Here is a 27,988-nt window from a genome sequence, read left to right as displayed (position 1 = left end):
CACTGGCGGTATGATTGACGCGCCTGCGCACTGGGTTGAACTCCCAGTGGCCAGCCATTGTCGGCTCTATCTCCTCCTCGGTCATGGCGTTATGGCTGCGGCTGTCCTGGTCGACGTTTGAATGTGCTTTGCTGCAGGCGTTCGGACTTCAGCGTCGTCTGGGTGAGAGTCTGTGACATTAGGGAGCGAATAGAATCTGTTCATGCTGGTCTCCATCTGTCTCCTCGTGTCCATCCAGCCTGCTCCCTGTCCAGTGAGCCAGTCATTTGTATTAGAGGGCGGTTGAGCATCGACCATATTGCTGTGGGTCTGGAGTTGCATGTAGGCTGCAGCAGATGAGGATGGCAGAGTTCCTTCTCTGACAGACAGCAGTGAGCCAGATGAGTTTTTCTGACAATTGGTAATGCTTTTATGGTCACAGTAGATTCTTAATTCCAGATACCATGATGGAATTCAAACCTGGGTCCCCAGAACATTCATAGTATTGCAATCATACTACTAGTCATCTCTATCCAGGTATCCATCCAGAAATGTAGTCAACTAACTACCTGTCTATCCAATGATACTGCCATTCTCATACCTGTCCATTCAGAAATCCTGCCATTTACCTAACTGCGCATTTGATGAATCTATTATCTACGTATCCAGGGGTGATGAGAATCTGGCTTGCACTACCTGGAAGGTAATAGAGGCAGGAAACTTCTGAACCTTTAAAACATAAACAGATGAGCATGTGAAATATAATGTTCAAGAATGGGCCATATTCTGGAAAATGGGATCAGTGTAGATAGACTTGATGGGTGAAAGGACCTCTTCTGTGGGGTGGCTTAGTGGTTAGTGCAGCTGCCTCACAGCGTCAAGAGAGGGGTTCGATTCCAGCCTCAGGCGACTGTCTGCATGGGTTTCCTTTGGGTGTTCTAGTTTCCTCCCACGTAAAAGATAGGCTGGTCAGGTGAATCGGCTATGCTAATTTACCCAGAGTATTAGGTGCATTAGTCAGAGGGAAATGGCTCTGGATGGATTACTCTTTGGAGGATCAGTGTGGACTTGTGGGCCAAATGGCCTGTTTCCACACTGTAGGGAATCTAATCTGTGCAGTATGACAATATCTGTCAATCAATCAATTGCCTATAGTGTAGAAGCCATATGCAGTTGCCTTTGCTATATTTTGCAATGTTGTGCTTACGTATTTTTGATTTGAATGGCTTTGTCCATTCCCCTGCAGTTGGCAGATGAGTGATACTTGAAGAGTTTAATAGTTTGTTTGGGTACAGATTTGGAAGGTAATGACCTGCTGGTATTGTAACTAGACTTGTAAACGAATGACCCAGTTAATTTTCTGGAAACAGGATTTGAATCCCACCACAGCAGATGTTAAAATTTAAATTTACTAACCAACCAAACAAGCCACTTAATTGTATCAATTGCTACAAAGTCTTTTTTTAAAAAAAATTGAACAAACCTGAAGTGACCAATTCGTATTAACTAAGGCATTGGAAATGACAACTGCAAACATACCCTTATGACCCCACAAAATCCTCCATGGTAACATTTGGGCACTAGTGCCAAAATCAGGAGAGCTGTCTCAGGCTAGTCAAGTAAAAGCTGAGTATTGTCATACTCATGGAATCAAATGCTACAGTGTCTAAGACAAACCAATCACCACCCCTGTCTCTGTCCTGCCAGATCCAACAGGGTGGATGCAGATGACTTATAGTTTAGGGAGGTTCCCTGGGGGTCCTCAACAGTGACTATTTCATGCCATCAGGTCAAACATGGGCAAGAAAAATTCCTGCTCACTACCGATATCACCCTCCCCTCCCTCAGCTAGTTATTGAATGAGTTCCTCTTCATGATTAACAGCACTTGAAGGAAGTACTGGCTCAGATGGTGACTTCAATGTCCATCACTGAGAATGGCTCAGCAATGCCAGTACTAATAAGCTGATTCAGTCCCAAAGGACTTAGCTGCTCAACTGTATCTGAGAGAACCAACAAGAGGGAAAAAGAGACTTGACCTCATCCTCACCAATCTACCTGCTTCAGATGGAATTGTTTATGACAGTATAGGTATGAATGACGACTGCCTCGTCCTTGTGGAGACAGAGTCCCACCTTCACCTTGAGCATACCCTTATCATGATGTAAGCACAATCACCATGCCAAATGGAATAGACTTCAAACAAATCTAGCAACTCTAGGTTGGGCATCCAAGACGCCAACAGAAGCCATGGAATTGTACTTCCAACACAACCTGTAACCTTGTGGCACAGCATAACTACACCCTACCATGACCATCAAGCCAGTGGATCAACTCTGGTGCAACTAACATAACAGAAAGGCACTTTGAGAGCAGAATCATGAAAACCTAAAAACAAGTTGTCAAACTGATGAAGCTACAACACACGGCTGCTTATGTGATAAACAGCATAGGTGGTAAGTAGTAGAGAGAACTATGTGATTTCACAACCAAAGGCCACATCTAAGCTCTGCAGTCAACTCATTGGATGAAGAGTGTCTGTAAGTATTGCCATCCTTAATGATGGCAGCATCCAGCACATTTGTGCAAAAGATAAGGCTGAAGCAGTCACATCAATCTTCAGCCAGAAGTGCTAAGTGGATGATTCATTGCAGCCTCATCTGAAGGTTTCCAGCTTCACAAATGCAAGTCAATTTGATTCTTTCTACATGCTATCAAGGAAAGGCTGCAAGCACAGATTAACAAAGGCTACAGGTTATGGGCCTTGACAATATTCCACAGTAATCCTGAAAACTTGTGCTCCAGAACTTGCTGTGTCCCTAGCCAAGTTGTTCCATTACAGCGATAATACAGGCATCTACCCATTAATGTGAAAACTTGCCCAGATATGTTCTGCACACAAAAACAGTGCAAATCCAACCCAACCAATTATGACCCCATTGATCTATTTGTAGTCATCAGAAAGGGTCAGCAAAAGTGCTATCAAGCCGCTCTCGTTTAGCAATAACCTGCTAACTGACACTCATTCTGGGTTCTGCTGGGGACCTCATTATTGTCTGGGTTCAAATGTGGACAAAAGTATTGAATTCGAGAAATGAGGGGAGAGTCAAGGCTGCATTTGACCGAATGAGGCATCAGGGAGCCCTAGCAAAAATGTAGTCAATGAGAATTGGGGGAAACATCTCCATGAATTGGAGTCATGCCTGACACATAGGAAGATAGTTGTTTGTTGGAGGTCCATCATCTCTGCTCTAGTACATCTCTGCGGGAGTTCATCAGAAGAATGTCCTAGGTCCAATTCTCTTCAGCTACTCAATCAGTTCTATCCGCTTCGTTTTAAAGCCAAAAGTGAGTTGTTTAATAATGGTTGCATAAGATTCAGCATCATTCGTGACTTCGCAGGTAGTGAAGCAGCCCTTTAAGTGGCAAGTTACGTTATTCATGCCTCACAAGTACCAGACAAAAATTATCTGCAATAAATGAACTGAACTATTATTTCTTGACATTCAATGGTATTACCGGAAACCGAATTCTGGCTACTATAGTAGATCAGAGGCTCAGATTCTTGTTGTGAATAACTTGCTCATGACTCCCAAAGCCTGTCCACCATTTACAAGGCCCAATTCAGGAGTGTGATATACTACTCCCCACTTGCCTGGATAAGTACAGCATACAAGAAGCTTGACACCATCCAGGACAAAGCAACATGCTTGACTGACACCACGTCCACAAACACTCACTCCCTTTGCCTCCAACTCTCAAGAGCAACAGTGTGTACCACTTAGATGGTACAGGCAGAAACTCACCAATGCTCCTTAGATAGCACCTTTCAAACTCATGGCCACTACCATCTAGGAGGACAAGAACAGCAAATATATGGGAAACCATCCACCATCTTGATTTTGAAATATATCACCATTCCTTCATTGTTGCTAGGTAAAAATTGTGGAATTCCCTTGCAGCATTTTGGATGCACGCACACCAAATAGGCTGACCACTCTTCTCAATGGCAATAATAGATGGGCAAAAAAAATGCTTGCTCAGCCAGCAAAGCTCATATCCCATGAGTGAATAATAAAAGAAATGTTCCCAATCTGATTATTCAGGGGAAGCATATCACTATTGGCATAAATGTTTGAACACTTGTAATACTCTATAACCATTTAACTGAAGACAAGTTACTGAAGTAGTTTATTTTCCTATTTCTGACCTTGAAGGAGTGTGGAAACCACGTTCACTGACCCCTCAATTATGGCTTAATAGCACAGTCCATTCCTATCTCCAGTTACAGAACACATCGGACATGAGATTTGCAGTTCATAAAAATGGAAGTCATTACTAGTCAAAAGCTTGAAACAAAACAAAGACGAAGAAAGAGGTTTTGCTAAGGAACTATGAGTGGCTAGGAGTAAATTTCACAAGCAGACTCACAAAGATAAATTGCTTCCTGGGTCACGAAAAAGTTTGCATTAGGTAAATAAAGCATTAATCAAAGATTGTTGTTGGAGAAATGCATTTCAATGGTAGGCATGCTGCCACTAATACTGGGGAAATATGTATTATTGGAACAACTTTTGCCTGAGGTGTGCTGAGATCTGTGTCCTGACAAAACCTATAACTGGTAGGGAGGACTTTGGATGAATAGTGGGGGCTTAGGGTCATATAAGGGCAGATTTGGGAAGTTAAAGAGGAGGGACAAGGCAATATTTCAGGGCGAAAAGAACGAGAGTGTGACAAGTAGGAACATAGTATACAGGGCAATCTCGATTATCCGAACGACACTGGTGTGAGTACATTTTTGATTAATCCAATGTTCGAATGATTGAATGCTCGGATAATACAATTTACCCAAGCACCGGGACCTTGAGATCTTGTTCGGATAATCTGAAATTCAGATAATGAATGTTTGGATAATCGAGGTTGCTCAGTATAAACAACACTATATGATAAAGAAGATTAAATCTGGCAAAAACAGTAACAAACCAAAACTAAACGTTTAGTTTTAATTGAATCCTCACAGTTTTCATAAAAAGATGGATAAATTGAGAGAACAAATATAAGTAAAGTTATATTCATGAGTATTTGACATGTTGGAAGGCAGGAGTAAAGAAAAAGGAGGTGGATTTTCCCTTTCAATAATGAATGGGATTTGTACAATAGGAAATGATCTTTGTTCAAAAAATCAAATTGTTGAAATGGTTTATAGACCAACCCCTCTCAACCACAGTAAATAGCTACATAAAAGGACACTGTACGTTAAGAAAGATATTGCAATAATCATGGGGATTAATCTTTACATCAGTTGAACAAATCAAATTGGTAAAGAGAGCCTGAAGGATGATTCTTAATGTTTCAAAGACAGTTACTTTGAACAATACGTTCTGGAACATTGGAGCAGATTATTTTTAGACCTGGAAATATTATAATGAGGCAATTAATTGAAATAGGAGAAAGTGAGGACTGCAGATGCTGAAGATCAGAGCTGAAAAATGTGTTGCTGGAAAAGCGCAGCAGGTCAGGCAGCATCCAAGGAGCAGGAGAATCAATGTTTCGGGATTCCTGAAGAAGGGCTTATGCCCGAAACATTGATTCTTCTGCTCCTTGGATGCTGCCTGACCTGCGCTTTTCCAGCAACACATTTTTCAATTAATTGAAATACCTCAGTAAAGAATAATGTAGGCAAGATTGATCTTAGCATGATAAAAATTTTATTCTTTTTGAGATTGAGAAATGTAGGTCTATAAGTAGTGTCTTAAACTTAAATAAAGACAATCACACAAAAATGCAGTCAGTTGGCTAAACTGGACTGGGTAAATGGGTTAAAAGTTAAATAGTAAGAGAAGCAGGAGATATTTCATGACTGTCTTCAAATTCCATTGAGAGGAAAAACTCTACCAAAGGCTGCACAATCTTTGGCTAACTAATAGAGTTAAGGTTGGTATAAAATTGAAATAAAATGTGTATGGTGTGTAGAAAATTAGTGGTTGACCAGAAGAGTGGGAAAATATTTAAAAGCTAAAAGAATGGATAATAAAATAAGACAAACAGGTGTATAATTGCATCTGTAAGCAAATTGATTAGAAAACAGCTGTAAACTTATGAATTAGGTACAGGAGTAGGCTCTTTATCCCTCAAGCCTGGCAAATCTGATTGTTGCCTCAGCCCACTTTCCTGGCTATCCACTATAACAAATCGGTCCTAGACTTGGTAAAAACTCACCCATCCATGGATCGGTTCGAAGACCCAGGAGACCAATGCACAGTTGCTGCAAGTATTTGATGCAGTATCAAGGTCTGGTGCATGTCCAGGTGACCTTGGAATTTAATCAATTTGAATCTTTTTGGGCATTATGGGCAGGGCATTGTGGACTTCACTGACAACAAGAAAAAAATCTTTAACAGATACTCAATGTATGTATGTTTTTAGTTTTAGTTTTGCTATATGTTATTAATGCTACCTCCTGAGGAGAATACTTTACAGTGGTAATTATGTCCGGTGCCATCATATTGGCCTAAATACAAAATGAGTCTATGCTGTATTTGACCAGCAAATACTGGCATTCAGAATCATAGAGATGTACAGCACCAAAACAGACCCTTCGGTTCAACTCATCCATGCCAACCAGATATCTGAAATTAATCTAGTCCAATTTGGCCCACATACCTCTCAACCCTTCCTATTCATATATCCATCCTGATGCCTTCTAAATGCTGTAATTATACCAGCCTCCACCGTTTCCTCTGGTATCCCAATCCATACATGCACCATGCTCTGTGTGAAAATGTTGTCCCTTAGGCCTCTTGGGAATCTTTCCCTTTTCACCCTAAACCTATGCCCTATAGTTCTGGACTTCTCCACGCCAGGGAAAAGATCTTGGCTGTACACCCTTTCCATGCCCCTCATGATTTTATAAACCTCTAAGGTCACCCCTCAGCCTCTGGCGCTGCAGGGAAAACAGCCCCAACCAATTCACCCTCTCCCTATACCCTCAAATCTGTTTTGCCATTGATTAGATAATGATTAACCTGTACATCGATTACACTTACTCAGTTTGACTATGCATGTCTCCATATCTTTACCCAAGAAAATACGATTAATCGCAATTTTGATCATTTCAATTGACCGAGCCATAATTCTTTCCTGTTTTTATGGTGAGCCAATGGGAGAAGAGAAGAGCAAAAGGGAGTTCCAGATTTATACTATTCTTTGGAGATGGATAGCTTCTGAAACCTTTCAGTAAAGTTAGCTCAAAATGATATGTTACTCGGCTGTTCAATTGAAACATACATTCATACAGTTGGGTGATACTGCTCTCATTGTCCATTATCATATTGCAACAAATGAATATTATTCCAATGGATAGGATAAAAATGTATGCCAGCTGTATTACCTCGTAGATCACAGAATGAGCTACCAGTCTGGTAAAGGTTACCTGCATCAAAAGCAGCAGTCAGAGTTCCACAATGCTAAAAATGCAAGAATAGTATCCAAGCCACCACTGGATCAGAAGAAAATCTGTTGCTATACAATAACCAGTCAAGAATAAAGTAAAAAAAATCACACAATACCAGGTTATAGTCTAACAGGTTTATTTGGAAGCACTAGCTTTCAGAGCGCTGCTCCTTCATCAGTGTTCTAAAAACTAGTGCTTCCAAATAAACCTGTTGAAAAATAACCTGTGTTGTGTGATTTTTGACTTTGTGCACCCCAGTCCAAATCAGTCAAGAATAGTAATGGAAAATCAAGAACTGAATTGAGCAGTGTTTCCTTCCAAGCATAGCTTTAAAATAATAGTATATTACAGTAACAGCAGGTCTCCCATTGTCTCTCACTATGTGTATCTTTTGTTTTTTCTTTGTGTTTGGAAATCCAAACAACACATCAGTCAGCAGCCAGAGGGAATTGCTAAGATTCACTGGGGACTTAGTGGCCATTTTGAAGCAGAACTTTGTTAGGCTGGAGTACCATGTGCAGTTCTCGGCAGCACACTGTAGGATCGTTACAAATGAGGTTCACCAGGATGATGAATGGAGCATTTCCACTATGAAGGGAGACCAGATAAGATAGAGTTGTTTTCTTTGGAGCAGATAGGTTCAGGGGAAATCTGTTGGAGGTAAATAGGATTCCAGGGGCATGGACAGGATGAATAAAAAGCAGCTGTTCCCCTTAGCCAAAGGGTCAATAACAAGGAGCACAATTTTAAAGTGAAAGGCAGGAGATTTATATGGGATTTGAGGAAAACACTTTTCATCCAGAGGGTAGTGGGGATCTAGAATGTAATACTTGGAAGGGTAGTTGAAGCAGAAAACCTCACAACCTTTTACTTGGATGAGTGCTTGAAGTGTCAGAACATATAAGGCTGTGGGACTAGTGAAAGTAGTATATATTTTTGGCTGTACAGACTCAATGGGCTGAAGAATCTTTTCTGGATTATGATTCTTTCAGGTACTATGGAAGATACCCAGTGTGCTAATTTTACATTTTTGATCACAGCAGGATTCAACTGATGAGAATATTAAAAATGTAATCTGTATGCTTTTGTTTATGTTTTTACTTTGTTCAGTGTCTAGGTCTTTTATACATTATTCCAAATCAAAAGGTAAAATTTATTCCCTTAGCTACAAAAGCACTACCATAAACTGCTGTCAGCAGATGTATGAGAATAACCCAAATTGATTCTTTCAGACTATAGGGAAGGATTTGCATTCCACTGGCATTGGGTCACTGTGACAGCAATGAAAATAGAATGTCAGCATCTGGACACTGGAATCGAAAGATTAGCTCTCCTTTCTCTCTACAAATGCTGCCAGACCTCCTGAGTTTCTGTTTTGTTTCAGATTTCCAGCATCCCAGTTCTTTATTTTATTCTGGATAACCAATCTGTCTCCCAACAACTTTCTAGTTAGGCACTACAAGCAATAGCTCACTGTATAAAACATTTTATAACAGAGGTTCAGTTTTTGCATTGCAAAGGCATGAGATAGCTTTAGCCAAAGGGTTAAGGATAATCCAAAGTGAATCTACAAAAAAAATTAAGGGCCAAAGAGTAAATAGAGAATAAGGCCCTTAAAGATCAACAAGGCCTTCTAAGTTTGATACCACAGGAGGTGGATGAGATACTAAACAAGTATTTTGAGTCAGTATTTATTGTGGAGAGGAATATGGAAGATAGAGAACTTGGAAGAATAAATAGTGATGTCTTGAATTACGGTGGAGGAGGTGTTTGACTTCTTAAAATGTGTAAAGGTTGTTAAATTCCTGGCACCTGAGCAGGTGTGTCCCAGGTAGGAAGCTAGGGAAGTGATTATTGGTCCCCTTGCTGTGATATTTGTATCACTGATAGCCATAGGAAAGATACCAGAAGACTGGAAGTCAGCTAATCATATAATCCCTTTAGTGTGGAAGCAGGCCATTCAACCTTTTGAGACCACACCACCCCTCTGAAGAGCATCCCACCCAGATCCAGTCTGTCCCTGTAATCCAACATTTTCGTGGGTAATCCATCTAGCCTACATGTATTTGGACTGTGGGAGGAAAGCAGAGCCCCCAGAGGAAACTCTCACAGACACAGGGAACCTGCAAACTCCACACACAGTTGCCCAAGAGTGTAATCGAACCTGGGTCCCTGGTGCTGTGAGGCATCAGTGGTAACCACTGAGCTATTGTGCCTGTGGTGCCATTATTTAAGAAAGATGGTAAAGAAAAGCCAGGGAATTGAAGACCATAGAGCCTGAGATTAGTGGTGGGTAAGTTGTTACAAGGATTCAGAGGGACAGGGCTTACATGCATTTGGAAAGGCATGGCCTGATTAGGGATAGTCAACATGGCTTTGTGCATGGAAAATTGAGTCTCAGTAATTTGATTAAGATTTTCTTTGAAGAAGTGACAAGGAAGATTAATGAAGGCAGAGTGGTGGATGTTGGCTATGGACTTCAGCAAGGTGTTTAATGAGGTTGTGCCTGGTAGACTGGTTAGCAAGGTTGGTACTTGGAATCCAGACGAGCTAGCCATTTGGATACAAAACTGGCTTGAAGGTAGGAAACAGAAAGTGGTAGTTGTGGGTTGCTTTTCAGACTGGAGGCCTGTGACCAGCAGTGTGCTGCAAAGATTCTTGCTCATTTCACTGCTGTTTGACATTTGTATAAATGATTTAAATGTGAATGTAGGGGGGATGATTAGTACATTTGCAGATAACACCAAAATTGGAGGTGTAGTGGACAGTGAAGAAGGTCATCTTAGAGAACAGTGGGACTTTGATCATTCAGATGGGCTGAGGAGTGACAGATGGGGTTTAATTTAGGTAAATCTGAGGTTTTACATTTTGTTAAGGCAAATCAGGGCAGACTTCTGCACTAAATGGTACGACATGGGGAGTGTTGCTGAACGGAGACCTTGGGATGTGGGTTTATAGATCCTTGAAGGTGGAGTCACAGGTAGACAGGCTAGCGAAAGAGGCATTTTGTAGGCTTGCCTTTATTGGAGAGTGCATTGAGTATAGGATGTTGTGGCTGTACAGGACATTGGTTAGGCCACTTTTGCAATACTGGGTTCATTTCTGGTCTCCCCCCTATAGGAAAGATGTTGTTAAAGTTGAAAGGGTGCAAAAAAGATTTAGAGGGACTTTGCTAGATTGCAGGGTTTGAGCTATAGGAAGAGGCTGAATAGACTGTGGCTATTTAACCTGGAGCATCAGAGAGTGAGGGATGACCTGAAAGAGGTTTGAAATCATGAGTGGCCTGGATAGGATGAATAGTCAAGATCTTTGCCCCAGTCCAGGGGTGTCTAAAACTAGAGGGCATAGGTTTAAGGGAAGAAGAAAAGATTTAAAAGAGACCCTAAGGGGTAACTTCTTCATGCAGAGGGTGTGCGTGTATGGAACGAGCTGCCAGAAGTAGTAGTGGAGAATGGTACAATTACAACATTTAAAAACCATCTGGATGGGTATATGAATAGGAAGGGTTTAGAGGAATATGGGCCAAATGCTGGCAAATGGGATCAGATTAATTTAGAATACCTGGTCAGCACGGACAAGTTGGACTGAAGGATCTTTTTCCCTGCTGTATGACTGTGACTCTAATTGCTAAAGAGTAACAGTCATAAGCACAGGGAAGTGGGTATTTGATGCAAATCTATGTTTTGGGAGAGAGGAGCATAGGTAGACCATTTACAGCTTATGAAATTATGAAACACCAATCAATTGTTCCACAGAAGCCAATGTTGCTAATAAACTATGTCCATTCAGAAATCCTGCCATTTACCTAACTGCACATTGATGAATCTGCCATCTACATATCCAGGGTGGTGAGAATCTGGATTGCACTAGCTGGGAAGATAGTAGAGGCAGGAGACCTCTGAACTTTTCAAATATAAATGGATGAGCACTTGAAATATAACATTCAAGAATGGGCCACATTCTGGAAAATGGGATCAGTGTAGATAGACTTGATGGGTGAAAGGGCCTCTTCTGTGGGGTGACTTAGTGGTTAGCGCTGTTGCTTCACAGTATCACGGACCCGGGGTTTCCTCCAGGTGCTCTGGTTTCCTCCCATAGCACAAAGATGTGCAGGTCAGGTGAATTGGCCACGCTAAGTTGCCCATAGTGTTAGGTGCATTAGTCAGAGGGAAATGGGTCTGGATGGGTTAGTCTTTGCAGGGTCGGTGTGGACTTGTTGGGCCGAATCTAATCTAATCTTCTAATCTACATCATGTTACCCAGACAGGCCAATTGTTCACAGAAGCAAGTCCCAGTACTCAAAACCAGCAGTAGGGGTCAGCATACTCATGTTATTCCATGCAATAATTCTTCAGAGTCCTTTTATAAATCCATGTCAGTATGTGCAGTAAGCAGGAATCAGGCATTGGTCAGGAAAACTGCTGTTTGAAAGGAGCTGACGTATAATTTTGCAGCCAGCATGCCAATTCAGAAAACACTGCAATAAAGTAATGATTTTATGTTACACCCTGTCTATTTATATGATCTGATATGTTATATGGAGAGAGCATTTGTTGCATTCCAAGATCCCTTACACATTTGTCCTGAGATGTGATGAATGCAAAAAATCTCCAGACGGATAGTAGTTCACATCCACAGCAGATTCCCTTTTCTCCAGGCACTCCCTTAACAGCTATTACCGCTGCTGAGCACTCCCATCACTCTTTATGTTGCTGCTGCCCATATTCTTTTCACCTCTTGAAAGATTCTAAAAGTCCCTTCCATTTATTTTTGTAAGGGTAGTTAATCCTTTCAAACTCCTGTACTATTTGGGATGTTCTCTACCCTTCTAACCCATGATCATAATTGTAATATCAGAAATGCAAGAGCCACATCACAGACTGAGAAGCCGAGGAGAAACACCTCTACAACGTATTCAGGCACTGTTCCCCAATAAGCGTAGTCTGCCAATTACTGCACAGTGACCTAAACAGGCAAGCTCAGTACACCCAGACACTCTCATCACCCTATCATACATCAAGGACATTTCAGAGATGACGACCAGACTACTCTGGCCCCAAGGCATCATGATAGTCCATAAACCTACTACCACACTAAAATGACTACTGATGAATTTAAAGGACTCTGTACCCACAGCCAGCAGAATGAACGTAATATACAAAATACCTTGCAAGGACTGCAACAAACTGGCAAGAGACTAGCAAGTAGGATATATGAGCACCAACTCGCCACCAAAAGACATGGCCAACTATCACTAGTATCCATACACACAAGTGAAGAGGGGCAGCAGTTCGACTGGGACAGGCAACACGGGAATTCCTAGGGGCCTGGCATTCAAATTGGAGCTCCATTAGCAAACTCATAGATTTGGACCCCATTTACCAACCTCTCACAAACAGAAATTATACCTCCCAACACAATAAACCAAGACTCATAACTAGCATGTGGGACAGAACGCCACTGATGACGTTACCTGGCATGGTGAGGAAACGTCTGAAAACAAACCCAGCAGCTCAGTGAGCAACCTGGGCTACAAATCGTCTCCAAAATCTTAAATGCAAGAGCTGTTTTGTATATAGCATGATGTCATGAACAGAAATGTGCTCATCACCAGATCAACATTTCCAGACAATGCTTAATGGATACATATTTAAACTCCTGTGTTTTGCTACATGTTCAGTGGACTCTTTTATGTCCACCTGAGAAAGCTCCAACAATGCAGCACTCCTGTGGCATTGTATTGGATTGTCAGCCTGATTTCGCACTCATCTCTTGTCTGAATCAGTTTTTTTGTCCCTAATTTGTCTACTAATGATTTTCACTGATATTTCATTTCTGTCATACTGTTAACTTCAGTTCGTATTTCTAACTGGCGTCTGCTGATCAGTGCTAATCACTTGAAGGAAAGTGCATTCTTTAAAGAAGTAAAATAACTTTTGTCGCTTGTTTAGATTGAGAAATGATGCTGAGATTCTTCTTATCAGAATATTTCTTAACCTATTCTACCCAAGTGACCATAGCTGTGGACCTTTCTTAGTGTAGCAAAATAGTCATGTCAGGGAACTGGTAATCCACAGGCCCAGGCTAATGCTCGAGGAGATCAAATCCCATCATGGAAGCTGATTGAATTCGAATTCAATTAATAATTCTGAAATATAAAACTAATCTCAGAATTGGTGTCATGAAACCATTGTTGCTTATCATAAAAACACCTGGTTCGCTGACCCCATTTAGGAATAGAGATTGGTTATCTTTACTTGGCCTGGTTTGTGAGTGACTGCAGACCCACAGCAATGTAGAGGACCCTTAACTGGCCTCTGAAATGGCTGAGCAAGTCACTGAGATAATGGGCATTCATGGATGGGCTTTGCCAGGAAGGTCCACATCTCATGAAAGAACAAAGCAAAAAGGAGACCAATTCTGATGAGAATTTATTGTATCCTGTCAAATAGAGAATGTCTGAGCCACTGTTGGACAACACATTTTGTAGGGACACCAAGTTGGCTGAACAGCTGATTTGTGATGTAGAGCCAACAGCATGGGGTTACCATACTAAACCAATGAAGCATCTGACTTAAATTTACGCAGTAACAAGTGGCACCCCCTCATTGTCAAGTAGGACTTGGGGGGGGTGGTGAGGGAGGGTTTTGGGTGGGGAGTTGGACTGAGTGGTGCCATAATGATAAGTGAACACAGATGGAGAGGGTATGGCCTGGTTGGTTAATAGGATGAAGGAATCCAGTTGGTAGTTGGAACGAAGGGTCAGTCAGAGGAGTGGAAGAGAGGAGGAAGCACTAGAAAGGGAGTCAGGGACGGGAAGGGAGGTTATTTGAAATTGGAGAACTCAACATTGGAGCTGTAGGCTGCCCAGGCAGAAGAAAAGGTGTTGTTCCTCTAATTTGAGTTCTGCAATTTCATATAACCTCCCTTTCCAACCCCTTCTCCTCCCTTCCATTCCTCGAATGAACCCTCATTTCCAACTACTGACCGGATTAATTTCTCCCATCAACCAACCAGGCCGTACCCTTTACCTCTATCACCACCTCACCACTCAACCCTTCTACCCCAACCACCTCCACCACCCCCACCACCCCCCCCCCCCCCCAAAACCCCCTTATCCTCAGCTCCCCTTACACCCACCCTCAGTCCTGAAGAAGGGTTACACACGAAACATTGACTTTTCTAACTCTGCTGCCTGGCTTGCTGTATCCTTCTAGCCTCCTGCTTGTCTACCTATTATTCTCCTGGCATACAGGAAAACACAAGCAGCAAGCTTTGTCTGTTTTAAGCCATTGAATAAAAATCCAAGGGAATTGGACATTGTCCCGCTTCAGAGCGCAGGAAGGACAGTAGTGTTAATTGGCTAGATTTTTCTAATCTGTTGAATCCATAAAAACAACATGCTTCTTGTAAGTTTGATTGCCGTGACATGATTCCCATCCTCTTAAGATGGCAGTTCCTTTAGTTTCGTACTACTTTAGACCTTGATATAATTGTAAAATTCATGTACTGCTTTGATCCATTTGATGTCGAGAAAAATGTAAGGAATTATAGGCTTCAGAAGGAAGTTTATTTTTTAAGATGTCCATGTCAATGACTCTTGACAAGCTTTTCTCTCACAACAGGATTAATGCTCAATCCACATTTAGCAAATCAAGACAGCGCGGTGGTTCAATGGTTAGCACTGCTGCCTCACAGCGCCAGGGACCCGGGTTCAATCCCAGCCTCGGCAACTGTTTGTGTGGAGTTTGCACATTCTCCCCATGTCTGCATGGATTTCCTCCGGGTACTCCAGTTTCCTCCCACAGCCACAAAGATGTGCACATTAGGTGAATTAGCCATGCTAAATTGCCCATATTGTTCAGGGATGTGTAGCTTAGGTGCATTGGGAAATGTAGAGGAATGGGTCTGCGTGGGATATTCTGCGGAAGGTCGGTGTGGACTTGTTGGGCCAAATGGCCTCTTTCCACGCTAGGGATTCTATGATTATAACAGATTCTTCAAAGGAGCAATAATGAAATAAGGATAACCTCACCTAATTTGACATTGTTTCAATCAAGATACAAAAAAAAGCAAATCAAAGCAGGGCTTCTACACTGGTAAAGTCCAGGGGAGTGTTGTTGAACAAAGAGATCTTGGAGTGCAGATTCATAGCTCCTTGAAATTGGAGTCGCAGGTAAATAGGATAGTGAAGAAGTGTTTGGTATGCTTTCCGTTATTGGTCAGAGAATTGAGTATAGGAGTTGGGAGGTCATGTTGTGGCTGTGCAGGACATTGGTGAGGCAACTTTTAGAATTGCGTGCAATTCTAGTCTCCTTCCTATGGAAGTAAAAAATGAGGTCTGTAGATGCTGGAGATCACAGCTGAAAATGTGTTGCTGGTCAAAGCACAGCAGGCCAGGCAGCATCTCAGGAATAGAGAATTCGACGTTTCGAGCATAAGCCCTTCATCAGGAATTCATCCTGATGAAGGGCTTATGCTCGAAACGTCAAATTCTCTATTCCTGAGATGCTGCCTGGCCTGCTGTGCTTTGACCAGCAACACATTTTCAGCTCCTTCCTATGGAAGGCTGTTGTGAAACTTAAAAGTATTCAGAAAAGATTTACAAGGGTGTTGCCAGGATTGGAGGATTTCAACTATAGGGAGAGGTTGAAGAGGCTGGGGCTGTTTTCCCTGGAGCATCGGAGGCTGAGGGGTGACCTTATAGAAGTTTATAAAATCATGAGGGTCATGGATAAGATAAACAGACAAGTTCTTTTCCCTGGGGTTAGGTAGTCCAGAACTAGAGGGCATAGGTTTAGGGTGAGAGGAGAAAAATATAAAAGGGACCTAAAGGACAACATTTTCACACACAGGGTGGTACGTGTATGGAATGAACTGCCAGAGGATGTGGTGGAGGCTGGTACAATTGCAGCATTTAAAAGGCATCTGGATGGGTACATGAATAGGAAGGGTATAGAGGGCTATGGGCCAAGTGCTGGAAATGGGACTAGATTAGCTTAGGATATCTGGTCGGCATGGATGAGTTGGACTGAAGGGTCTGTTTCTGTGCTGTACATCTGACTCTATGACTGTAATTGAATTCATATAGCATGTTTCATGGTTGCAGACTGTTCCAAAGTGATTGACAGTCACAAGGTGTTCAAAAGTGCTATTACTGTGGTGTGGTGATCAATTTGAGCAAAACAGAATCCCACAGGATGGAAGGGTGATATGACCAGATAATGTGTTTTCGGCAATGTCAGTTGAGGGAGAAGTATTGGCCAGAACATCAGGAATGTATGTCTGCTTGAAACAGTATCTCAAGATCTCTCATATTCACCCACCATGGTTTAAATTCTGTCTTAAACATCTCACCTCTGAGAGTGCAACACACTCTCAGGACTGCATTGAGGTTCCAGAATAAATTATGGAGAGAGACTTGAACCAATAACATTCTTCAAGATAAAACAGTTATCATAGTTGACCCACAGACAATTGTATATAATACAATTATGGGGTGGATAACCAAATACATCTTAACACAACTTGTGTATACAAAGCATCAAATGCACAAAGTTGTTTTGAGAAGAAAATGTTTCTGTTTAACCTTTTGGAAAAATACATGGTACATGGATTTAGATGTTATTCTGCATCTCATGGACTGTGCAATGTGTCCGCCATTCATGGCTACTGCCACTGGAGGGTCTCAGTGAGCTCTGTAAACAGAACAAATTTCTATACCAGCAAGAAAGAGCATTGCAGCATTTTACTTCACAGTACAGTTTCTGTAGATAGTATCACTGTGTATTCTAACTGTTGCAATCAGGGTTATTTTGCAGCAAACTGTTCCTTTTATGATCTTTGTTTACTCCAAAATCTATTACTTTGTCCCCCTGTTTTTCTGGCCTCTAGAGGGGATTTTTAAAAAGAAAACTTAGTTAGTGCTTTTTCAAAGTGATTAAATCGATGCTGTAAATGGATGACTGGATACATGCAAGTCAAGATTAGTGAACAACAATGCTCATTTACATTTAATGTCCCTTCAACTCCATAAAATGAACAAAGATGATTAGCATCGACTCCCCAGCCTCATAGAGATAATTAGAGCTGGTGACCAAAAGTTTGGTCAAAGTTTTAAAGGAGCTGAGGAAGACAAAGAGATTCCAATGCCTGGTGTTAAATGCTTGAAGCCTCAATCCAAAGGAAATGTGGAATGCACAAGAGGTTAGAATTGGAGAAACAGAAGAGATCTCAAAGGATTGGAGGTAGGAATAAGGGTTTCAGCTCATGAGCTGAAGCAGGGGCAATATTTTCTCAGACTGTTCCCAGGGAAAGGCATGGAGATGTTAACCAGGGACTGAAGGCAATGGCTTGTATAGTAATGAATTCTGGACAAGCAATCTGATAACTTAGCAGTGGGAGAATCATGAAAGGTGGTAGTAAAGTAGAGTTCGATGACATCAGCAGACGTGTGCAAACTGACCTTGTGTTTTTGAATAACATTCCAATGAGAAATTGGACGAGGCCAAGGATAGATCCTTGCAGGACCCTAGAATTAAGTATGGGAACAGGAATCAAAGCCATTGAAAACGATTCTCTGACTGATTAGATAAATAAGAATGGAACCAGGAAGAAGTCCCAAATATCTGGACAACAATGCAGAAGCATTGGAGGTGGTTGGCCTGTCAAAGGCTGTGGACAGACTGAAGAATAATGAGGGAAAGTTATCCTTTTCATATAAGCACATAAGATGTCATTTGTGATCTTGACAGGCATTTTGATATTGTGCCAGAGTGGAAAGCTGATCAAAGTTCTTCAAGCATAGAGTTCTGTGGACAATTAGGTACAGTCTTGGGCAACCACAGCTCATTCAATAACTTTTGAGAGGCAAGGGAAGATGTGGACAGGGCAGTAGTTTATAAGCTGATTTGAAGAGAGGAACAGTGGCAGCAGATTTGAAGACCCTTGAGATAAAATTTATGAGCAATATCAGCTAACATGAGATCAGGTGAGAGATCAAGTGGTCACCTTTTTATTGAGAATAGGGCTGATGGAGCAAGGGGTTCAGATATGCCCTTAAAACTCTACCACATGCACCAAAGTGACATCACAACTTCCCTCCAAAAGCTGCTTCCTGAATTTTCCTACTTTACAAAAGTGATTGCATTTCAAAAGTACTTAATTGATTATAAAATTCTTTGGGGTCCTGAAGGCATAAAGGCACTGTACAGATACAAGTCTGTCTGATGCTTCCCCATAGCATAGTTTTTTCTCATCTGCTAATAAAATTCAGTTTGTTCACTTCTCCTGTTTCTTTGCTGTTAGTTCCTGCACTGGTAATAGAGTCTCCAGTAAACTTCCCTCGTTCTGAAGCGGAATCCCATGATGGTGACCGGAGTGAGAGTCCCAGCTTCCTAGATAGTATCTTCTGGATGGCGGCACCCAAAAAACGGCGTACGATTGAAGTCAACCGCTGTAGGCGGAGGGACATTCGGAAGTTAGAAAAAGTTAAGGTATGTGCATAGAATAAGCTCAAGTACATTTTCTCACAATGTGTTGCTTTGCACAGTTTTCAAACCAAGTCAGCACGTGAGTAGTCATCTCTATGACCTTTGTCTGAAAGCTGTGCATAAAAGTGCTTGCAGTTGATCTTCATGAGGATCACACAAGAATAGACATAGGTTCTCAGTTGTGGATTGATATTAATGGTAGTGAATTCTACAACTAGATCGCTCTGCCATTATTGTAATATAACTGGGGTTTATGTGGTGTGAAGTATCCTTGTTAGTGCTAAATATTTGTATTGGTTACTTGTAAACAATCTGTCAACAATCTCATGCCTTACTTTAAATAATGCAGCAACTTTATTTTTAAGATTTAAATCTGACCTGAAAGTGAAGCAAATTTGCTCAGTTTTGTTTTCATTTTCTCTTTGGAATTTCTTATCATTTCAGAACAACATAGAGGTCTGTCAAGTTTGTGGGCGCTTAAAACTGAAGCATGTCCTATGTGCCTTCTGCTATCAAAAGGTTGTACATGAAACAGCTCTTGTACGAGCACAGATTCAGGCACAGGAAGGAAGGCCACATAACACTCCCCCTGTAGAAAGTATTATACTTTATGCAGGAGAAAAGGCTACAGAGGCTGATGTTGGAAAAAGGATCATTGAAAGGAATCGAAAGCGTCCAGCTTGGTTTACAGTAGACTCTTGATGTGAGCACAATATAAGAGGGGAAATTCAAGCTAATGAGACCTTTTTGTTTATGTCGTCAGGCATTGTTAAAATGTGCCACAGTTGCTCAAAATATACAAGTGTGTTACCCTTGTTTGTTAATAAAGGAAGTATGTTTCAGAATATTTCAGGAATTTATGGTCTAGAGAAATGTGCATTGTAATAAATCCTTTCTACACAATATGCTCATCTGGTCTTTTGTTCAATTGTTTCAAAAACAGAGATAAACAGTACTTTTCCTCAGTTCTGTGCAGCAGTGCAGAAATAAGTGAGCTAAATTCAAGAATCTATGGTGATAGACATTTAAAATTTATGTCCCTAAGTTTCTGCATATCTCCACCATGCCTCTCATCTTTTAAAAGCCTTTTGGAAATCCATCCTTTAACTAAATCTTTTAGCTGGCAACAAATGCGCCTCCCCCACAAATTCCTTGCTTCATTCCTTGCTGTCTGCTTTTCTTGCACCTGTTTCTGAAAGCTTTGAGATCATTTTAATATTAAATCGTTTTTTTATGAATCCATCATGTATTACTATTACGCCGCCTCAAAGTGCCTTCTTTCCACTTGGTAAAGTTGGTTGAATTAATCTGATATCTATTAACTTTTCTCAAGTTACTTTTAACTTCTGTAATCATGCTTTGAGTAACTGTCTTGACATTGAAGGTAGAATGGATTAATTCTAACCAAAACAGGCTCTCTACTTTTTTTTCGGACTTCATGTAGTCTAGAGGCTGTCTAGATTATGGAGTGGATTTACTAATGAGGCTGATTCAACATGTTCTTAACATAAAAATCTAAAATATACAAATAGTTTGCGTGACCTGTTTTACAAAAAAGGCTGATACTCTTGTTTTCTTTTGAGTCAGCGATCATTGCGGTAAGAGATGATTAAAGCTTCATCAATGCTGAATTCAAAATACCAGAAAGTAGTGACTAATTGAGATAGTTTTGCTCTCTATGGCTCCGAAAAGATGATAAAGCTCAGTTCATTTAAATGCATGATAAAAGATCACCAAGTCTATCCTTTTTTGTGATCTGTGTGAAAGTGAGATGTTTGAATGTATTTTTGCAATCAAATCATTATTGAAGTTCATAAAGCAGAGGTAGTGCAGTCAACTTTCAGAAGTTTACCTGAATGTGCAAATATTATCTGGTCAATGCTAATTTTATATAAGATTTTTTAGAAAGTTAAGAATTTTAAGAGTTCCCTGTGGCATTGCTGCAAGTGAAAAAGCAATTGATCAGTGTTCCATGAAAGTCTGTTTCCCCAGCCCTGGTTTTTTGCCCTTTCTTTAAAAGCCATAGCTCAGTGAATATCACACTTGTTTGTAAATCAAGAAAATGTGAATTCAAGACCTGCACCAAAGATTTGAAAATCTAGACTAACACTGCCTGTGTATTATCATGACTAGGTGCTATCTCTCTGCCTTCACAGGTGGATTTGAAAGACATTGTTCTAATTCAAACAGGAGCAGGGAAACTTTGCTTGCAATTTGGCTAATACACGTCTCTGTATTAGCACCTAGAACAGATGATCAGGTTATTTATTATATTGCTGTTCATTGGACTTTGTTTTACACGGGATTCATTTGTTTTCTATGTTGCACCAGTGACCTAACTTAAGTATTCCTTTGTTAGCAAAATGCTTTGTGAAATCTGGAGGCTATGAAAGATGTTGTGTAACAGCAAGTTTTCTTTTTGCTGCCCAGTGGTTTAGCAGCTGACTTCTACCTGACACCTTCCCCAGTCAATGACGACTAAGATAAGGATATCAACAGGTAATGCAGGTTGCCCAATCTATGGACTGTGACTTTCTGTGGGGTTGCAAGACTAAACTCTGCATCCACCATGCTCTGAACAGATGTTAAAGGCTCTGTGGCTTCTTTCAGAATTCTTTTTTTTGCTTTAAATGCTGGGCATGATCTGACTTCTGTTCCAAAACAGTTAAAGTATGTCTCAAGCTCCCTGAAGGCTAAGCACTTTACCCTATCCCCAGTCTCACCAATTCCTCCCCCCTTCACTTGTGGGATCATGACAGCTTTCAAATCTTTAAGTGAAGTCACATTGGGAAAACATTTTTGAAGCACTGTTATAAGGGATCAACGTGATTCATCTTTTCAGCCTTTCCGCAGCTTATTTCTTGAATGATTGTGTGGACCATGGACTAGAGAGAAGATGTTAAGTTGAAGTACAGAAGAATTCAACATTCTTCCACTTAGTGCTATCTCTTGTAACTTCACCACAATGGAGGCTGTGTTGCTGAAATTCATCTTTGTGTTCTACAGTTAAAATAATAATTGTTCTGCAATGTACCTGGCTGTAACTCATTTTTAGTGATTATAAAGATCAAAAAAGGTTTACAAAGAGAAATGGGAGAAATTTTTTTGAAAAATAAAAAACTTGGAAGCAAAGAGTTAAATCATATAATGATCCAGCTGGAGACAGAGGTCTCCATTGTTCCTATTTTTTCCAGATTTTCTTTTACACCCCTCAATTAATTTTGCATTACATTCTCATTGATTTGGCACAAAGCGTATTTATGCATCAATAGTTTTCTTGTATTGAATTTCCAGCTTCTATCATGGCAGGCAAAATGTTCTGATAGAGAATTACATAATAGTGGGTATGGAAAGAGTGGGGAAAGGTAACACAAATTATTCCTCTACATTTTGTATAAGCTATCTCAGCAAATGTATTGGTAGAGAGGCATGCTTTCTTGGCTGACTTTAATCTGGGATGTGACATGGAGCCATGAGGGCGTATAAGGATGGAAAAGGAAAGGATATGCCAAGTAACTGGAAGCCAGTTGGCTTGCTGTCCGTAATGGGTAAATTCCAGATATAAGTACTTAAGAGTTAACTCAATGAAGGACCACCACTAGGAATTTATAGGAACAAGTCAAATTCACCAAATTCTGGGAGGGAATAACATTCAAATGACCAACTAAATGTTTGCATTGGTTTTCCAAAATGCCTAATAAGGTCCATGTAGGTAATTTGTTTTGGTGGAATTAAATTAGATGATGTGAAAAGCATTGGTATGGATAGGACGTTGATTAAAAAAACAGACCAATGGTTAGCAGTATTTCAGATTAAGAAAGTGACCCTCAGTGGTATGTTTTGGAACTATTGGATCTCTCATTCTTACTGTTCCTTTTTTTATTTGTTGAATGTGAACTGCATTTGGGTGCTTGACGTAGCATCAAAATTTGCGGACAAATAATCTGTTTAACTGCAGAGAAGATTGTATATGATACAGAGTGGACATAGGTTAATAAGTAGATGAAATTTGATGCAGAGAAATGGGAGGTGGTACATTTTGGGAGAAATAAGATAACTATGCATTAGATAGAAATCTGATGGTTTAGATTCCTACGCTTTAAAAATGTAGGAGATATGTTAATAGAGCTGCAACTAAAACAAGTTGGGATGCAAAGTTTATTTTAAGCCTAAATGCTTGGTTAGGTCATATGAGTACAGTATTCACTTTTACATACAAACTGTAGGAAAGATGTTAGGGCCATAGAAAGGGGATAGATCATATTAATGATGATGATTCTGGCTGGTTAAGAATTAGAAATCTTAGAATAGACATAAGAATCTGTGGTTCTTTTTAGAACAGAGGCTAAGAGATGATCTGCTAGAAATTTATGAGCTAAGTAGTGAAAACTTTATTTCAATGGTCAGTGAATCAGTAACTAAAGAGACAAAGTTTAAGGTGGTGTTCCATTATTTATAATCCCAAAATAAGGAATTACGTGTAGTTGAAATTCCTCTTGTTAATTTTGCTGAAAAAGCGATACTCTCAACAGTATTTTTTAAACCTAAAACCCTGAACCCCAACAGTAACCTTCTACCCCTCTGGCACTGCCAATTTTGGAGAGCTGCTGGCTTCCAGTTGATAGGCAGTTCTCACTAAATGTGATTTCTGGCTCTTGGGTCCTAAAACAATGGGGCCATCACCGTGGAAACCTGTAGTTTTCACAGCAGTTCTGCAACTGGTGAGCAGGACCCATATCCGAAGCATTAAATTTCACTGCATAAGCAAGAACTCTATATATAATGCACATAGCTATGTAGTTTGGTCATAGTCGTGGGGGATGATTACTTCAGGTAGTTAAAAGACCAGCTGGCGGCAGGGTACACTGAACATCTGGGCTCCAGAGACTTCACCAGAGAGTTTCACCACATACCTAGATTCCAGCAAGTGAGGGTGACATATGGTCTGTAAAGAGAATGTTGTCACAATGGTTTTCACAGTTCCCTTCTTTTGGATGCTGGGTCCTTCATTTAGACACAAACTGCTGAACAAAAAGCACTCTCCCCTCCTCGCCCCACCCTCCAAGGTCGGAAGGCTGCTGGCAAACTTACCAGAATAATTGGCTGGCCTTCAGTGGGCATATGAAAACTCTATGACTCTCATTCAATCCCTGAAACACCACTAAATTCCTGTAGCCTTGTGATAATTGGTGTCAACTGATTCTTCATGGAAAGCTGCCTCCTTGCTTACTCCCATTCATTCATGGGATGTGGGCACTGTAGGCAGGACCAGCGTCTAATGCTCAGCCCTAATTGCCAATTAGGAAGTTGAGGTGAGCTGTCTTTTAGAGCTTTTGCAGTCAATTTAGTTAGAAGGGAGTTCCTAGACATAACCCAATATCACTGAAATAACTAATATATTTCCAAGTCAGGTTGTTTAATGACTCGGAGGGGAACTTTTCCCACTTTTGTAATGTGCGTCTCCAACTATTTATAACCAATTCTATCTCTCTAAAGGAGTGAGACACCAATGGCCTTTTTATTTTATCAAACGGTACAAAATTCAAACAAACAGTTAACAATGGGCAATAAGCAGTTTACAAGAAACAGCAATTTACTGGGGAAAGGGCAGCAAGGTCTATGGTCTTCTGTGGACTATAACTAATTATCTAAAAGAAAGGGCTCATGATGATGGGGTGGAGGAGCTGTTGACTAAATTAATCAGTTTATCTCCAACTAATATTCTAACAAAATGCAGAACCAATGTGACTTAAATATAAGTTAACAGACAAGTTAAACTTCAAATAAATTGGTTGATTTTGCTATGAATAGTTGAGATAACAAATATACATTTTAGACAACCACAAGCTCCTGCATCATGCCCCATTGGAGTTGACAAAGACGTACAACCCAGCCTCTTGTATGTAGAATCTCATTTTCCCACTCAGCTGAATTGATCTTCAGATCACGTTCACCACTGGCATATTGCATCTAAAGTCCCTGGAAGCAGTTGTCACCCAGATGGTACATTCCTGCAGAAACACCTTAACCAAGTTACCAAGTCTTGAAAACACAGATTCTCCAGACTCCTTTATCTGATGCCTTTTAATCAACTTCATTAAACAATCTCATTAACGCTAGCAAACTAAAGCATCTGCAGTAAGATTCTAAGCTTCACAACCCTGCTCAAACCCTATTTTTGGCTTTGTCGTCTGTTTAATTTTCCTATTTGATACACACAGATCCTTGTAACTCTGTTCTCAGTTCTCCTCTCTGCTCACCTCTGCTTTGTGTTTTGCTTGTTAACTTCCTTTCTGTTGGTACTGCTTTGAGGCCAAGATTTACCCAGGTCATATTCTTATTATTCAAGAGAATTGTAAAGGATCATTTTACAGTTGATGCAAACTCTTTAAACTACTTTATAAACATTCTTCAAATCAATTATAGATTCCACATTCTAAAAATGTTATGAGCTTTCCTTACTGCATGCCTTGCAGATCAAAGTTCACCACTTGATAGATGGTCTTTATTTTCTTAACTGCAGAGGAAAAGATATTTGTGAATATTCGTTAACCAGATGTTGATTTTATAGTCCAATTATGAATGCTAAAAGTGTTCATAGGGAGAGGTAAGTACAGGGAACTGTTACCTGCTGATCTATAAAGTATTAGCAAGACTGTTAAGAGCAGTGATGTATATGTTTGTTTTAAATACATGTTGGAAATATGAGAAATTCTTTGTGCCAAATTAAGAAGAGAGAATGAAGAGATGTGACTGTAAACTGAGGCAACTAATTCATATCATGCAGCCCTCTGTCTAGACACTTTTTAAAGAATCTGTGCTGTGCACTGTCAAAAGTGCTGTCTTTCAGATGAGACACTACAGCAAAGCCATATTTGCCCCATCAGGCGAATGTAAGAGATTTCACAGCATAGAACAACAGCATTTATGTGGCAGCTTTAATGTAATAAAAGGGCCAAAATGCTTCACAAAAACATTTAAAACCATTATACCCAGTTGGTATTTGGTAAGGTGCCACATGAAAGATTATTGTGATAAATAAAAGCTCATGGTGTACATGTAACATATTGGTATGGGTAGAGGATAGACTGGCTAACAGGAAGCAGAAATTGAGTCTTTTTCAGGTTGGTAGGATGTAACCACTGATGAGACACAGGGATATATGCTGGGACCTCAACCATTTATACCTTATAATTGACTTATCTTTATTCCATTCATCTATTGTCAAATTTGCTGACAATGGCAAAGAGAGGTAGAAAAGTAAGTTGTGAAGAAAACATAAGGAAGATATGCATAAGTTAAATTAGTGGGCAAAGATATAGTGAATGCAGAATAATGTGGGAAAATGCAATGTGTTCATTTTGGCAGGAATAATAAAACAAAGCATATGATCTGAAAAGTAAGTGATTGCAGTGCTTTGAGATGCAGAGGGATCTGGGTGTTCTCATTTATACTTCTTAAAAGTATTCCTGATGAAGGGCTTATGCCTGAAACGTCGAATTTCCTATTTCTTGGATGCTGCCTAACCTGCTGTGCTTTAACCAGCAACACATTTTCAGCTCTGATCTCCAGCATCTGCAGACCTCATTTTTTACCCGAAGATTTTAACCTACTGCGAATCCTCTTGCAAGGATGCCTTCCTTGAAGAAGCTCTCTTCCTCCCTCTACAAGGATTTCAGTGAGTCTCTCTCTCACTGCACCCCCCAGGTCATCTCCTCTGCACAGAAGCATTCCTGATGAAGGGCTTATGCCCGAAACGTCGAATTTCCTATTCCTTGGATGCTGCCTAACCTGCTGTGCTTTAACCAGCAACACATTTTCAGCTATACTTCTTAAAAGGTTACTATGCAATTACAGCAAAGAATTGGAAAAGCTAACAGAATGTTATCGTTTATCACAAGGCAAATAAAGAATTAGAGAAGTTATGTTTCAATATTACAAGCAACTGGTTAGACTGCGTCTGGATTGCTGTGGTTCTTGACAAAAAAAACTGCAGATGCTGGAATCTAAAGTAGACAGGCAGGAGGCTGGAAGAACACAGCAAACCAGGCAGCATCAGGTGGTGGAGAAGTCAATGTTTCAGGTGTAAATCTTCTTCAGGAACACAATGCACTATATTTTTCACCTTACTTAAGACTGGATCTAAATGCATTGGAAGTAGCTCAGAAAGATTTACCATGCTAATCTCTGTGATGATTGGTTTGTTTTATGAAGAAAGGTCAGACAACCTAGCATGTGTTATAATTTAGAAAGTAGGTGACGTCTGAATCATCTAAGATCCCAAAGGGTCTTAACAGGGCGCATATAGAGATAATGTTTCCTTTTATGGAAGAATCTAGAATTGGGGTCATTGATTAAAAATCAGTGGTTAACAAATTAGAACATAAGAATATAAGAACTAGGCGCAGGAGTAGGAAAATCAACATTTTGTGCTTCCTCTGCCTTTTAATACGATCATTGCTAATTTCATCACAGACCCAACTTCACTTTCCTCCCAGCTCTCCATGACCCTTAACTCATTAATAATTAAAATCCATCTAACCCCTCCTTAAATTTAATCAATGTTGCAGCAGTCACCAAAGTCTAGGATAGTGAACTCCACAGATTCACAACCCTTTAAGAGAAGTAATTTCTTCTCATCTTTGTTTGAAACCAGCTACCACTCATCCTATGAACTCTCGTTTTAGATTACCTTACATGAGGGAATGGCCTTTCTATGTCTACTCTGTCAGTGCCTTTTAACATCTTATTTACCTCAAATAGATCTCCTCTCATTCTTCAAAACTCCAAAGACTAATCGGCCTAAAATTTAAAACAGAGGTTAGGAGAATTTTCTTTGACTGAGAATCGTGTCTCTTTGGAATTCTCTTGATTAAAAAAAGGTGGTGGAAACAGTGTCCTTGAAAATTTTTAAGGTAGAGATGGATCAATTCTTGTTAAGAAAGCAGGCTCAAAGTAATCAGGAGTAAGCAGGAATGTGGATTTGAAGGTATAATCAGGGGCAGCTATGATCTTATTGAACAGTGGAACAGAATCATTGGGCTGAGTGATCTTCTTCTACTCCT

At 40.4% G+C, this 27,988-nt stretch overlaps 1 protein-coding gene across 1 annotated transcript; it reads left to right on the top strand.

The window, feature by feature from the left end:
• The first annotated feature begins 35 nt into the window (after nucleotides 1-35).
• Nucleotides 36-19,826, top strand: mrpl32 (mitochondrial ribosomal protein L32). Its single transcript, XM_060850125.1, has 3 exons — nucleotides 36-162; nucleotides 18,739-18,926; nucleotides 19,368-19,826. The coding sequence occupies exons 1-3, from the start codon at nucleotides 84-86 to the stop codon at nucleotides 19,623-19,625; spliced, it is 525 nt and encodes a 174-aa protein (XP_060706108.1). The 5' UTR covers nucleotides 36-83; the 3' UTR covers nucleotides 19,626-19,826.
• The last annotated feature ends 8,162 nt before the right edge of the window (nucleotides 19,827-27,988 follow it).

Source organism: Hemiscyllium ocellatum, chromosome 34, assembly GCF_020745735.1.
Source record: "Hemiscyllium ocellatum isolate sHemOce1 chromosome 34, sHemOce1.pat.X.cur, whole genome shotgun sequence".
NCBI classification, from domain to species: Eukaryota; Metazoa; Chordata; class Chondrichthyes; order Orectolobiformes; family Hemiscylliidae; genus Hemiscyllium; species Hemiscyllium ocellatum.
The sequence above is the reverse complement of the archived record's forward strand: the minus strand, read 5'-3'. Positions and strand labels throughout refer to the sequence as shown.

Coding starts and splice junctions, on each gene's coding strand:
- mrpl32 (XM_060850125.1), top strand. CDS start 84: ATGGCGTTATGGCTGCGGCTGTCCTGGTCGACGTTTGAATGTGCTTTG. Junction 163..18,738: donor CGGACTTCAGCGTCGTCTGG/GTGAGAGTCTGT, acceptor CTTTGCTGTTAG/TTCCTGCACTGGTAATAGAG. Junction 18,927..19,367: donor GGAAGTTAGAAAAAGTTAAG/GTATGTGCATAG, acceptor TTATCATTTCAG/AACAACATAGAGGTCTGTCA.